Raw genomic sequence first — 16,152 nt, 5'->3', positions numbered from 1 at the left:
AGGACAGACACAGAGTGAATGTTGCAAAAGCAAACGACTGGACAATAATAATGAGAGGACGATCCTGAATGCTTCCCGTCTGCTCCCTGACATGACCTTTCAGGCAAGAGCAGCTGACTCCACTATCCTTTCTTATTTAGGCATTCAAGAAGCAGAGAAAGAGCGGGAGATGCAGGCAGACAGACGGACGGCCTGGAGCTACTGACCTTTAGAACAGGACTGGAGCTCAACTCAACTGTAGAGCTATGATGTATGGTTGGGAATACAGGATTACAGCATGAATAGAGGCACGCCAGTTTCGATTTGCTCAGTCACCTTTTCAGCCAGCTGTGCATTACTCACAACTACAGACTCGGGATGACATTAGAGCAAATTTAAGAGATTCCAGCTCCGGCCTGAGATTTGTCATGTTAACCATCATTTCTACCTGAAGTAAATCCTGCAGTCTGCAAAAACATGCTGTTTGTAAATAACAAAGCAAGAACAACAAGAGCCAGAAAAGCTAGAAACAAGCCAACAGTGTCGCCAGATTATTTATCACTTCATGTGGTGATAAAGTTTAGCACGTTCTTTATGTTGGTCATAATCTGTCATTACACAGAAAAGCTGTGTCCACAAAGGTCCAGTCAGAAAGTATTCTGGACGTTAGCACAGGATCCAGGTCATAAGGTCTTTGTTTGAGACTCTCGTGTCTTCTTCATCTCAATGAGTTCTAATAGCACGGTGTGATGTTCTCGCTGCTACGATGACAAATAAAACTCAACTTGAACACGACAGACACGAGCACTGGGTGTGACATGTGTGACAGTCTATGAGGTGACAAAGGTGCACGAGCCTGTGGCAGCAGAGCGGCTCTGATCAACATTATTTCATGTGTCGCAGAGAAGAAGACATTTGTCTGAAGCATGAAGCAGCAGCATGTTCAAAGTAAGATCATATTTTTTAAAAACACATTTCCAGGCAAGAACCAACGTGAGCTGCAATACCACAGATAAAATGTTGTTAGTCACTTCCCAGAACATATCAGACAAGTGCATCATCACTCGCTGCCCTCCCTCTGGGACTCTTTCTCCCACTGTGACAATTTTCACACAGACTCCTCCCTGTTTTTCTCACACACACACACACACAGTCTCTTCGTCTCTCTCTTTGCTGCGACCCTTTTCACGCCTTCCACGACATCCACGTCGCATCCAAGACAAAATGTATCAACATTTCATCAGACTACACCTCGCATGATAGACGAGCCCGCAGCATTCACATGGAAATGAAATGTGTTCCTGTGAAAAGCAGCAATTGCCGGTGTGACACAACTATACATCAGTCTTTTTAAAGTGGGAACACGCGAGGGGGGAGTTACAGCTCTAAATGACATTTATCTTTAAAACTAAAAAGTGACGCCTCGGCAACAGCAACAACCATCGGAATATTTGATAGTGATAAAATACATTTACAACACGACATCAACCTGTAATGTGGAGGTTTCCAGCTCATCCTATGAAGAAGCACCTCCAGTGCATGAGCTTAGTGTCGGTGCTCGTGGACTGGGTTTCTATGAAGCGCCATGTTGACCGGTACCTGCAGTATCCTGACATCTTTAACTTCCTGATTAACTTCCATTCATCTGACTCCAGAGAGTCACCGACACAAATGCACGTCATCTGACTTTGTGACTAACACTGTGGACAGCGATGATGTCACTGGCAGCGTAACATGTCAGGTAGACTGAGTCTATTATTTACAGAGAGTTCACCATGAAATGTGTTGCTTGATGAGTTCCCATCGCTCGCCGTGAGCACGTTTCATTCACCTCCGCCGTCTCTCTGGATGTGAGAGGATCTGGTAAAAGACTCTCCCGACTGCTTTGGCGTCCCAGGGCACAACATCTATGCACCATCTTCACTTTTATGATGAACACAGTCGGTGATTTATGTGTTGTCTCGTTTATCCGTCTACAGAGCTGAACAGCGTAGTAACCTGACATGATGATCACATCATGTCTTCAGTTCATGGTGACCTCTACCTCGTCATGAGGCTAAATCAAGGTCAAAGCACAGTAAGATGATTAAAGCAGGTGCAGGTAACTTCATTCATTCATTCTATTCAACAAATGCTGAGCAGAGAAAATACTATTTTAATTAAAAAACAAGCACATTGTAGGAAACATGTAGGTCTTTTAAATTGAAATTCAATCCAGATTAAATCTGGTTAGCAGCATTTGTAAAAATAAAATATATGAATCTCTAATAACCTGAACTGTTAGTTAGAAATATTTCTAAAGTGCACTATTATTATGCAAATGTCATAAACTGGATTATGATTTGTGTGTTCTCTCCATTCTGGTTCTCATTACCAAAGTAATAACTTTTTCAGCTTTATACCACACACACACACACACACACACACACACACACACACACACACACATTCACAAACATGCTCCTCGGAGCCTGATAAGATTCCTGCTGCGAGCAAATTAAATGCAACCCCTGCAGAGGGCGGAGTTACCTTTGTGTTCAGCCCTCACGCACGTCCACCTGGGCACAGTCATTTGTGATGTGGAGATAGAAAATTAATTACCCGGCACCGGGGAAGTTGGCTGTGGCAGTGCTGTTGTCATTTATATACAGTCCAGTAATTAGACCGGGCAGCTGCCGGTGCTGCCACTGCAGATCTGATGTCCAACTCAGCCTCGGGAGTCAGATCAACACAATATCACCTGTTTCTCGGCGGTGCATTTAGGTGTTGTTCAGGCACAGTACGGAGTCACAGACATACGATGGTGTTGCAGTGGCTGTTTCCACTCATCTCCGGCTTGTGAGAGGTGATAACCAGACGACGGTGAGGTTCTGAGTCAACATCTTCCTATGAAGCATGACAAACTCAAACATCCACAGCACACAGCACTTTCTCCTTCCTTTTGTTACTAAGGAAACACCGGCACCGCTGAGCTATATACAGCATTTATCACTGCTTATAAAACCACACACACTAATTTAAAGTTGGTGGCCAGACATGCTCCGAGACACCATTATCATCCACCCAGTTTTCCTGCCCTTGATTCAGCAACATCAATTTAAAAGGGCAGAGATATAAACCTCGGCCCGCTCTCTGCGTGTGAGCTGTACGAGTCCAAAATGGCCTGGGATCTCACTATCCTTTCAAAGTCAAGGGCAGACATCTCATGGTTTTATGACAGAGGTAAACCAGGCCTTCATAAATACTTCACACACGGCTTTCTTCCAGCTGGCAAACACCAGCACAAGACGCTGAGAGAAAAGGTGAGTGAGGTTAGGACAGAGATACAGAGCACATGTTTTGACAGAAATGCTGTAAATAACTGGAGGAAGATCAACGAGAGTCAAACAAAGAGAATCACCATTTACATGAAGGTCAGGACTCAGTTTTCACAATATTATTTTCAGGATATTTCAGTTACATTTGGATATGAACGAGTCTTGTTGTGTTGGGTTAGGATTAGGATTAGTAGGAACATTTGGATTCTGCTGCCCACATTGTAAAATGCATTTTTTGCTTCTTTGTAAATAGAATAATACGTGTGTGTGTGTGTGTGTGTGTGTGTGTGTTACCTGTGGAGTAAGTGTTAAAATGTCACGAGTAAAAGCTTTGGCAACAGACATTTGCACAGTATATGCAAATTCAAATATTCTGCTTTATTTTCCCTGTAAATATAAAGTGACGTAAACTGTCAGTCATCCACACAATGATTATAATAAAAGCATCAGGACGGATAAATGTGATTTACTGTGGCTGTTGAAAAATCTCAATACCAACGTGGTCGAGAAAAGTGCTCAAAATTCTCGGCTTTATTTTGATTTTCTTTCAGAAAACAGTTTTTTTCTCTTGCTTTTATATGAAGAGCGAGCGGAGGATGAACTCTGGGTGCTGAAATATCCACCAGGGAAATCAGCCTAATCATTGCTGCCACCAAAACTCCCCAAATCCCCGTATCAACACGACACAGTGTGCTCTTCTAATGTGTGGTGATGTGTTGACAGATACTGTTCATTTAAGAGTGATCTGGGGAAATGCTTCCAGCCTCAGGGGGATTTGCAAGATTCAGTGAGCGGAAAGTGCTGGTTTCAAAAACAGCTCTTATCATTTGGCTCATGTGTCAGACTCACTTTGCTGCAACGCTCTTTTAGACCAAACTTCCAGTCGGGGCCTCAGTGGCAGAGCTGACACTGAAGATCTGGTCTCAGAGCTAAAGTCAGACCCAGCATGAGTCCATATCACAGTGAATCATTTGCATGACAAAAGTGTGTCTTTAATTTACTCTTAGATTTCAGGAAACTGTGATAAAAAAAACATGATTTTATCGCAGCAAAGGAGGTGAAGAGGTCAAGATACTGCACGAGGTGAAAGTGACGAGTATATCGATGTTCTCATTACCGTAGCTTTGGCCACGTGCACACAGTCAGCAGCTGTTGCTGTTGTGACAAATGCAAAAGCCACTGAAACATTTGCCCTTAAAATCACAATTAAAGCTTCCGTGGTTAAAGACACGGGTGGCGGCAGCGGCTGAAGAATATAAATATGGGTGAGACTGGACACAGTGTTGAGCTGCTGGGTTTTAATAAAACATAAAACATTCTACTTTCTGGGTTCTGTGCATACACACACACACACACACACACACACACACACACATGTGTTTAACATTGTCCTCATTCACTTCACTCTCATTTGCACTCCAGTCAGTGACGCCATATTATATATTGTCACATTTTCCAAAAATAACTGATTTAATAATAACCTGATGAACAGGAGGTGACAGAGACGTGGTCTGACATTCATTATCAGCATCACTCTGTTTGTACAACAGCAACTGTTCTCTCAGAACAAGCTTTTCTCATTTAAAAATGTAAGTCACATAATGTAAGAATGTGACTCAATGAAAGACGAGGTTTCCTGAAATCTGAATATTACTCAACCTTTGATTATCATTAAGGGCAAACAAGATTTATTACTAATCAAAACAAAATTAAACACTACATAACAACATAGTTACTATTAAATCAATAGAAATGTGATATAACTAGTATTATAACTTTGCACATGAAGCTACCTGTGCATCCAAACTCTGTGAATGTGATTATCTCATCTGAAATAAACACTTTCTCTCCTCTGTGATTTCTCCTCAGTGACACTGAGCCATTTATCAGACACACACACACACACACACAGACACACACACACACAGACACACACACACACACACACACACACACACACACACACACACACACACAGACACAGACACACACACACAGACACACACAGAGAGAGAGAGAGAGACAGAAAAGCTTGTGATCACGGTCATTTATAGTCAAATGTCCAGCGTCCAGCAAAGAGCAAATTTACACAATTACTCAATGAATAATTGTGTGAGATCAGGTGGTTTGTCTGAGAGCTTAAATAACTGAATAAGAAAAGAGAAAATAATAGAAAAATCAAAAGTGAAATTTGTGTTTTCACTAACCTTTAAAAATCTGCTCTATAAATTCCTGCAGCAAAGAAACTAAATAAGTCAAGTAAACAACGAGTAAATCCAGTTTTACTTTCTGATCCTAGACTGCTAAGGCTGAGGCACAGCAGGAAGAACACAGCCATGACTCACCTCGGACTTTGCCTTTTGAAGCCATCACTGGAATACCCAAGTAGAGAAGAAGAGGGGTTGGATGGACAGCAAGAGAGGCAGATGCCAGAAAACAGAGAGAAGAAAAGACAAAGACAGAAGACAGAGCAGTTATTAGATAACTGTTGGAAGAGCAGTGTCTGTGTCCGCTGTGTCTTCATCTGACATGTCAATCATCGACTGATGCTTCAACCCTGACAGAGAACGTCCTGTTGCTTACATTCTAATCACCTGGAGCTTGTTGCTTTGTAATAAGTGTGCGACGCCCACAACTGTGGACACGCTGCAGATATCATGTGTGCAGATATCATGTGTGCAGATATCATGTGTGCAGATATCATGTGTGCAGATATCATGTGTGCAGATATCATGTGTGCAGATATCATGTGTGCAGATATCATGTGTGCAGATATCATGTGTGCAGATATCATGTGTGCAGACATCATGTGTGCAGACATCATGTGTGCAGATATCATGTGGTCGATCAGTGAACTGATGCCTGCATGACATTCATGAACACGGCTGTGAGTGACATCACTGTGATCACTGAGGAGATGCACAGGCAGGAAGACGCCGTGATCCCAGTGCATTCTGTTAAAAACCAGACACACAAAGTCATGTGTAAAAACCCAGGGAACCACAGCACGAGCACCTCGTCACCTCTGAGACGTCCTGCTGCTAAAAGCGCACACACACAGAAACAACACAAATTGTCTATTAGTGTGCGCATGTGCCTGTGTATTTGTGTGGGTGTGTATCCCGAGGGAATGATTCTTATGCTTCACACACACTGCTTTGCCAAATTGATGGATCTATTGGAATGCCTCCAGTGAGCCTGAAATGGGAGAAGAACAACAAAGAACATCCAACTGCAGGTGCAGAGTCTGCAGGTCTGGGATTTCCTTTCCATTATGGACGTAGAAGTCCCGGCACCTGGACCCGCACCTGGACCCGCACCTGGACCCGCAGCAAGCAGATCAGTATATTAAAATGTATTGTGAGAAATATTAAATAAAGGTTATTCACACAAAACCAGCAGCTGAACACTCTTTAGACTCTCACATACATACACTTTTTATTCATATACGAGCGCTATTGAATCTTAACTGCCAATAGATTTCACCGGTTGCCATGGCGCAGTTTCTGAGTGAATGTTTAAACTTCATCTGCACACATGTAACGTTACATTCAGTGACAGCACATGATGCAAAGAGGAGTGAAATAAAAAGCTTCCATCTCTTTCTCACACACACAGTTGGTTAAGAGGGACAGGAAGTGACGGGGGCAACAGGGCAGTGAGTGTCACATCTCCAGCAACACGGCGTTCTACACCAGACTGACGGCTTTGAGAAAAGTCTGACCTCACTCCGTTCATGGCCTTCATCCCCGCTGTCAAGGTTTGTGTTTGCTGTCATCACCGTGGCTCTGTGATCTCTCTCAGTCGAGAGTCATGAACAACAAGGAAGATTCTGGAGGAATAAAATGTTTTCCAGCGATTCACTCGTAATTCACAATCACAGCCAGGCAGAGAGAGACTCACAGAGAGAGACTCGGTAATGGCCAAATATTACTATTACTGACCTGGAAAGAACAATAATAATACTAATAATAATAATCAATAATCACATAAACAATAATATCACGTGAACAACAGTAGAATTCACTTGTTTGTGTTTTCCGTCATACTCTGAACTGTTGCCACTGTTGCCTCCGTGTGTAAATTATCACTGAGGAATTCTGTGTGTGATGTAAATGCTGCGACACTGACAAACACACAGAAAGATGAGCACAGCTCATGTTCTTCTGCAGCACTGTCACAACTCCTGATAAAAAAAGTCTGAATCTTATGGTAAAAACCTTCTTTCATACGTTTTATACAATTAAACTTAAAGCACGAAACATTGCTTGAAGCTATTGGACAAAGCCTCATGTAAACACACACACACACACACACACACTTTGTTTAAGAGAATGCAGAGTGAGTGTGTGTGTGTGTGTGTGTGTGTGTGTAAAGCCGAGTTGTAAGCAGATTGTTCTCAGTGCTTCCGTCAGCGGGGAGCTGTCATAAATAAACTATGATAGTTCTCACAGACACTCACACAGACGTGTGTGACACGTTCTCACACACACACACACACACACACACACACACACACAGTGATCATAGTGTTCCCTGAGGGTCTAAGTCTTGTGGGAGGACGTGTGTTTTAATGCGACATGCTTCCTGTTTTCCTCTTGGTTCTTCTGCCTTTATCTCTTTCAGGAGTTTCTCTCACCTCGCCTCCTTTTCCTGTTCACGCTCCCTCCTTATTAACTCCTTCCTCACCCACATCTTTCTCTCCCTGGCTGTGTCTCCCCCCCTCCCCCCCTCCCCCTGGGGGTAGCTCTTTTGCAGTGGCAGATATATTCAGCGTCTGACACAAAGTGAAAAGCCTATGGAGATGGATGTGTGCAGCACGGCTCTCTCAGCTGTCACCCTGCATGATGGAGAGTTGAGCTTATCTTTGGTACAGCAGCAGCTGTTCTGCGGTGTATTTGATGAACCCCAGGCCCGAGCAATCCCACCAATATTCCTCCGGTGAGCAGATTGCTGTACAACCTAAAAAATACTCTTTGTCACCTTATGACTTGTTTGTACATGGAGCCATCAATCCACACACACACTCACACACACACACACACACACACAGAAAATAGCAGAATGTGGATGTGACTTCCAGAAAGCCGTGCACACATTTGGGACTGAAATCATGAGTTACAAATGAAAACTGGCTCTAAGTGAATACAAGCAAATGTATTCAAATCTTATTTTACTTGTTACGGCTTTTGCTAAATGCCACGATTCATCTCGGGGTAAAAAGGAGATGGTAAACAGTGTTAATCGATGGAATTAGGCTTACTTAACTCAGCTTATTGCCACCATACTGCCTGCTTTATTAGATCTGTCTGCCACGTTCTTGTTTTCTCACATTACAGGAAAGCACACATCTGTTTGTTTTGTCATTTAATCTAGCATATTTGATTTCCACTCCTTAACACAATTATACACACGCTGCCCACGGTACACTCATCTCCTCACCAGCCAACAGCCCATAAAACACACACACACACACACACACACAGGAGCGTGTTGTTTCATCCTCTCTAAAGATGGTCTACAGCAGGGTTTCAGGATGTGTTCTGATGACTCACCATCAGCAGACCCTGTGTGAACGGAACCACTCACACAACACAGCGATCGGTCAGCACAGTCAACAATCTGTGTTTTACAACACGACAACGTCACCATCGAGTCATCGCTTTGGAAAAGAGAGGAGGGTTCATGGATGTTGTGAAGGAGGAACTGAGATGATGTGCTGTGCTGACTCCTGAAGGTCCAAGCCAAAGAAGAAAGAAATCTTACAATCTTAGTAAAACACTGTCATTTATATTTTGACATTAATAAGGTAAATGGTCAAGGTCATGTCCGTGTGACAGGCTGATCTCCTCATATCTCAGCCTCAGGCTGTGAGAGCGACAGAGTATTATATCAGGGACAGTGACCTGGTGCTTTTAATGTCAGGACACGTCTCTTTACCAAAGGTCACAAACACACACTGAGTGTATACGGCAGCTTTTACTGCATTTCAACGCGGGCAAAAGACAAACTCTGTGGATAAGAAACATCCATGGTATATATATTATATCACAGGTTTTATTCAGAGAATCCGGGCCCATGCTGCCTTATATCACACTGACTTCATCAGAGACGAGCTGCACTGCACAGATCTCTCTCTCTCTCTCTCTCTCTGGTTAGAGTAGTTTCATCTTGGTTAATAATTCAGACGTGTAAGACAAAGAGTCAGTTTGGAATGTATGTGACAGTGCACAGGTCTAACAAACTAAACTCACAGATGCTTGTTTTTGTTTTTGTTAAATTTGAGAACTCTGTGTTCCATATGTGCACTGCTGTGAACTGGCAGACAGCAAATCTGCAGCGGAGGATCCAGAGAAACACCGAGCCAAGAGTTTGTCTCATGGTAGAGGCGCAAGCCTGACAACCGTCCAAAAGCTTCCCACACAGAATAAATAAGACGAGTCAAAATGATTTTTGACCCCTGGGACTATTAAGAAGTCAGAATTTTTGCATGAGTTCAAACTTCTCAGCTAATATTTAATATTTTACTTCTCCATTTGGCACTTTATAAATTCTTGATGAGTATGTTCTTGGCAAAAACTGACAGGATGGGAACTGCATTAATCCAATAATCCCTCCAGGACACCCACTGGACCGTAACCATGGCAGCACTCAATCATCTTACTGTGGGTAAAAATATGATCTTACTAAAAACGTACAAACAGTTTCTTAGATTTTTGTGAAATTAGAGAACAGAAGGAATGATCATAAACGCAGAAATGAAGTTGTTCCGACACTGGAAGAGCAGAAGTTTCCTCATGTTTTCATGGACTTCAAATGCAACAGAACTTTCAATGGTAAAAGTGGGTTATTGAATAATGTGCAGGTTTGACTACAGTCAAAAACTGCACTCTGACCTCAGAAAATGGCACACACACACACGCACACACACACACACACACACACACACATTCCCCAATTCCCATTCATACAGTAGTCATAAAATGTTGCCATTCAAAGCCTTTAAGAATTTCCCTCTGGGCTCCAGAAGCACATTTCAATTTCCACAAAACACCCAGAGGATATCAAAGCCATGAATCTCTCCAACAACAAAAGTCAAACAGGAATTGCTATAGGATGATGGACACACCTACACGCACACACGTGAGCGCGCGCACACACACACACACACACACACACACACACACACACACACACAGTCAAACAGGTGCGGCTGCTGGATGACAGACAGTCCAGGTCCGGCCTATAACTCAGCAGATGCTTTTTGTGTCCACTGCTTCTTCAAATGAATAGTTTAGAAGGTGAAGTTATATTGTGATAGATGCCTCGGGGGTAACAAATGGCTTCCTGCAGACAAAGCCCGTGGAAGTGGATGTGGATGCCTGGTCACCAACCTGTAATCTCCAGCCATTCGTCACACGGTGAAGGCACTGGAGGTTTCCAAGGAAAATTTTCAGATAACACGAGCTCCATTTTTCACCCCGTGCAGAGGTCACATCACTTCAGGATAAGGAGCTCTGTGGCAGGAAAGCTTTACTCAGCATTAACTGCTCTCTTTAATCCAAATATATGGATTGCAGGACGGTTTCTATCCTTACTGTTATTCAGGGATCACGTTGATGGGGGCAGGGGGGGCAGGGGGGCAGGGGGGGCTTTTATCCTCCACGGAGCATCTGCAAAATGCCTCCTCCCCTTCATAGTGAGACTTTGATCAAAAATGTGTCATAGCATTTTGCTGGAGCTGAATTATTCAAAGGTCAGTGAACAAAGGCATGTTTGTGCTGTGTTGCATTACAATGGCGAGAGTGATGCTAAATTGGCAAAGTGTTTGCTGTGTCTCTGTGGGGAGCTAACCGGTGAGCCTCACCCTCAAGGGACCGTTTGGCATCAAACAGTGCAAGCTCCCTGTGATTGTTACTGCCTCACTCGCTGCTGGGCTCTTATCTCATATTTTCAAACCATCACCTTTATATCCCTTTCTGTTTAGAGCATTGTGTTTCTGGGGCTTTTGAGCAGGTCAAGAGGAGAATAGACTCCCTAACTGGGACCTACGGGGCTGTGTGTGTGCACCCACAATACTTTCTACATGTGTGTGTGTGTGTGTGTGTATTTAGAAGCCTAACACTCTGAGCTGTCTACTACATTCTTCTGGATGAGTGTGCACACTCAGACGCGGCGCCAGAGTTCTTTTGTGATGATGGCAGTATAGACGATCTCTAGGGCATCAAGCCTGTCTCAGAGGGCAGTAGCTCACTGGAGACCACAACTATAAAGGAGGAAGAGAAGAAGAAAGGGCTCGAAGATCCACGCGTAGATTCGTCCTCCTTTCAAGTCCTTGACTATAGCTTTCAATCTTTTGTCTGGCACTCTCCTCCCTTTGATCCCTGCATCTGCAAGCCCTCATTTAATAAAGCTATATGTTTTTCTTTGCATGCAATTAGGTGTGTGGGTGAGACGGATTTGTGTTTGACAAAAATGCACAAACTATACGAACACACACACACACACACACACAGAGGGGAAATCACACAGTGTCTAATGAACGTGCTGCAGAGATAAAAGCAGCTCCAGCTGAACCAGGTCAGCCAATCCCACCAAAAACACTTCTCATCTTCTCTACAGCAAACAAATCAAAACAACTTCTTCATCTTCATCATCAGCAATGTTTTACTTTTTGACATGTTCCTTTAATGCCAAAACTGACTGTTTTGGCATTAAAGCATTAAATTAGCCCTAAATGTGTAAATATGCCACAAGAACAGCTGACACAGATCAGTGGAAACGTCATATTGCACTGTTTCATTTAAGGAAATGAGTTAGTACTTGAAAATCAGGGTATTTTGGGCTATTCCACTGTCTGAAAACACATAATGCACAGATTGTCATTTTGACATCATCATTATTCTTAAAATGATAATAATAATAATTTAAAATGATTACTGTGCAAATCTGTGAGAAACAAAGAGGTTCTCTTCAGTCTGTAGAATGAGACACAAATGAATCTGAAATGATATTTTCACACACATTTGTACATATCTACACATCTCTAATGCGATTTCGATACAATTTCGATGAATTGCTCTAATTCTGATGTTTATTAACGTGATAGTTTGTTTAGTAAATGCAGTTTAGATGGTGTCACTTTTCAATAAAAATGTTCCATTGCACAAAAATCAATTACTGAACACACGTGAAAATCTGTGGCTTTCTAAAAAACAAATGTAACACGTGTCAAAGACTGATGCTTTTTTCTCGACACATCTTACTTCACCCATTACCTTTTCACCCTCGGCTGGCTGACATGAATAAATTCCATTTCATGCCCTGGCTTGTATTTACAGAATTAAAGAAACGCTGTTTGATTACCAAAGACAAACATGAACTCATCTGGGTCATTCTGAACAAATCCAACCGGAACTAATTCCTGTTTCAACTGAATGAAATCTAGAAAGACAATTGTGATTCCTTTGCTTTTTTGCCAACATCAAATTAAAGTTGTCCCTAATATTTAAGCATTATTTACACGCTCTAGCTCATTGAAGCTCAGTGAGGATAAACCACGATGCAGCCTCTGCAAGAGAAGGCAAAACATGTGATAATAATAAGAATAAGAATCTTTCCTTTAGATCAACTCTTCCACAACTCTCCCTCTTTCTTTCTCACGCACAGCAAAGGTGTAAATTGGACACAGATAATTGAACATTACTATCCTGGGAGGTAGTTGGTGCCATCTGTTAAATGTCCGCCCCCAACATCACAGTGCACCAGAAAATGTGCCCAAACATCCCAGAGCACCGCGCTGCACGTCTGTGTGGGCATGCACATGTTGCTTTGAGTCGGCTCTTCAATCAATTTCACCGACGCTGCATTCAGCTTCACAAATATGTTCTGGCCGTTCATTTGTAAATCACAAGCACATTTAGTACAGTATGTGTTTTCTTGTCTTTTCAAACTCTGCCACGTATGTCTAATATATACTGTTATAGACTTTTATTTGGAATTAAAGAAACACTGTTTCTCCACCTCATTGGAGCACAACACAATTGAAGTGAAACAACTACTGAAATTAGCCAGTGGTTAAGGATTTGTTACACGACCTCCAATAATTGTCTTCTTCTTCTTTGTAAAAGAGGATGATTTCTGCATCCAGAAGACATTACACACTTATTCTCCTCTCCTTTTCTAAACTTAAACAAATCTTAATTCTATAATGCTGATTAAACAGTCTCCTCTCATGATGACGATTCTCTCTCCTTGTCTTTATCTGTTGCCGTTTCTCGCCGTCACACAGCGGCGACAAACACGCGCACACAGCTGATAGGAAGTTGGCATTTTGTCTTGTGACGTGCTGAATGAGTGCAGCGACATTACCATCTCAAAGATGCTCTCCTCCCCTCGTTAATGGCCAGGACACAATGGCTCCTCGAGCACTTAATGCATCATTGGAGGATTATGCCATTTGGCTTCATATCTTTATGCTCATTTCATGTGTGTGTGTGTGTGTGTGTGTGTGACGGAGAGAGCGAGACATCCTGTATCCTGTAGGTGTGAACTCCAGGAGGCGTCTCAGTGGGAGCAATAATGTCAAGGAGCTGCAACGTCATATCCATCACAGCTGACTCTCTGTCAGTGCCACACAAAGGTGTTGACACCTCCACACCACAGAGAGCGAGGAGGCCATTGAAATGTCATTTACCTGACACGCGGCCATGCTCTCATAGATGGTGGTAACCAGTGATTGTCAGCTGGTAACACAGGAAAAAGGCCACTGCATACATAAAGCTCAAGAGGAGCAATCCTCAGAGAGTCAATGAATGAATATGTTTTCCTCCTGTGACCAAAGTATTCAGTTGGTACAATCACACCTGTCAACTCTGGCAAATCAGCACTTCTGGATATGAGGTGCCTATCGCTGAGGCGCCACAGTGTCATCAAGAGACATATTCACTGTCAAACCAGAACCATAATAAAGTGTTTGGAATAAAAGTTTTACTCCTGGAAATCATTGAACTAGGAAGCTGCACATCTCACCTGCCTAATCCCCACAAACACTTTGTTTATTATTATTTATTAAATTAAAAACACTACAGATGATCAGATTATAGATCATCAGCGATGAAAACAGTCGGTCTGGGCTATTTGATCAAAGATGGAGAGAAAATGGAAATGAAGGCAACGGGGTTTGTTTTTCAGTAGTTTGTGGGATAATCTTTATGATCTTCCAATTACCTGAAGACAAATAAACAGAGTTGTTTGTTGTCAGGACACAAAATAACCTCTGAATTTCATCTCTCTGTGAAAAAGTGAAGGTGACATTGTACAGCACGCTGTCCAAACCAAAATCAGCTCAATCTGTTGCATTATTTACTTAATTAAACAACCTACAGTGATTAGTGTATCAAAACTTTTACAGTTACAGTCACAACTTTACGGTTCACAACATGTTTCCTTTGCGGATTCATACCATGCAATTACTAAAGCACTTGAGTGTCAGTGAAACAGTCGATCAGCAGCTGATTGTCACTCTGACTGCTCTGAACACAGCGTCTGCACAGGAACAGTGTGCAGTGATGAGCAATGGGAGCCTGAATAGACCGGGAGGTTCTTCAAGGATGTATCCTTGGACCCATCTGACTGAGTATCTGTGTTCTCCTCCCCTAATCTTACAATCCAGTCACACCATGTCCTCAGCTCCAACAGCAGCTCCATGATGTTCACTTTCAGGTCAATAATAGTCATTATTACTTGCAGGTTCTTGTATATTGGGGAACGTTGAGGTCTTTGTTCATGATCATAATAATAATAATAGATAATAATGCTCTAAGACAAAGACTCTGCCTCCTTCTTCTACACATATATACACTTAAGTATTATATTGTTATACAACTGTATAATAATGACATAAACACTGTGTCACAATGCAAAGGTGTGAGTGAGCGATTCACATTTTCCAGGTTCTAAAATTCCTCTTGTGATACATATACATGTTTAATTCTTGCTGCTGCTGCTGCTACACTCTAATTTCCCCGTTTGGGATTAATAACGTACATCTGTTCTATTCTAAATAACGACTAATGACTAATAATGACTATGTTTGGTACAATTAATGAATCCTCAGAGATGGATCCAGGTGTGCATGAACCCTCTTCTGATTTCCATGTGAACATGTGACTTGAAGTCAGTGAGTGTTAGTTGTGGTTAGACGTCGACAGTTTGTTGACATTTTCCTGCGCTTCTCTAAAATGTCTTGTAAATAGTTCAATGTTGTTGTTTTTTTTAATATCAGGAACAACGTGCAGAGCAAATATGTGCATGGTTAATCTCTAGTTTAAATTAACTCTAAAAAGTACAGAGTTGGAGACAAATGGAGGATATTAAGCAGAAAAAGTGTCTTGTTTCACAAGTGATTTCCAAATGTATGGCCATAGACATACAATGCATGCATGTTGCATCAGAAAATCTATCCCTGGAGTTATCATGAAATCACAGCCTCATGTTTTCAAACCATAATATATAGAAACAATTCAATTCAAGAGGAAATTTACTGATAAACAACCAATTACTTAACAAGAGCAGTATGGTCAAATAAAAGTACAGGATTTACTTACATATTGACTAAAGTAAAGGGTTTGTAAATAAGAATGTGGGTTACATTTTGTCCTTGCTCTTCAATTTGTTTTATTCAGGATTTACAATTTATACATTTATTATCTTTATTCTTAAACTAAGCATCTTGAAAATAAATCTACTTGACAAATGTACTTTTTCTCCTTCACTATGAGTGAAGATCGACACTAAACTGGTCACTATTCATTCAGATCGTGTGTGTGTGTGTGTGTGTGTGTGTGAACACATG

The 16,152-nt window shown here is 42.0% G+C and overlaps 1 protein-coding gene across 4 annotated transcripts in view; it reads right to left on the bottom strand.

Moving 5' to 3' along the window:
- Positions 1-16,152, bottom strand: part of cadm2a (cell adhesion molecule 2a) — a 148,766-nt gene that overhangs the window by 42,283 nt on the left and 90,331 nt on the right. For 2 of the 4 annotated variants that reach the window (XM_058627030.1, XM_058627033.1), the window contains exon 2: positions 5,642-5,668. The exons of 1 other annotated variant lie outside the window; for it this stretch is intronic. In XM_058627030.1, the coding sequence (XP_058483013.1) occupies positions 5,642-5,668 (27 nt within the window). Of the gene's footprint in view, positions 1-5,641; positions 5,669-10,690; positions 10,859-16,152 lie in introns of those variants that run through there. One more of the 4 variants, XM_058627031.1, reaches the window with a different exon arrangement.

The sequence above is a fragment of the Solea solea genome, chromosome 4 (assembly GCF_958295425.1).
Source record: "Solea solea chromosome 4, fSolSol10.1, whole genome shotgun sequence".
Classification (NCBI taxonomy): domain Eukaryota; kingdom Metazoa; phylum Chordata; class Actinopteri; order Pleuronectiformes; family Soleidae; genus Solea; species Solea solea.
This window is presented reverse-complemented; position numbering and strand designations above follow the sequence as displayed.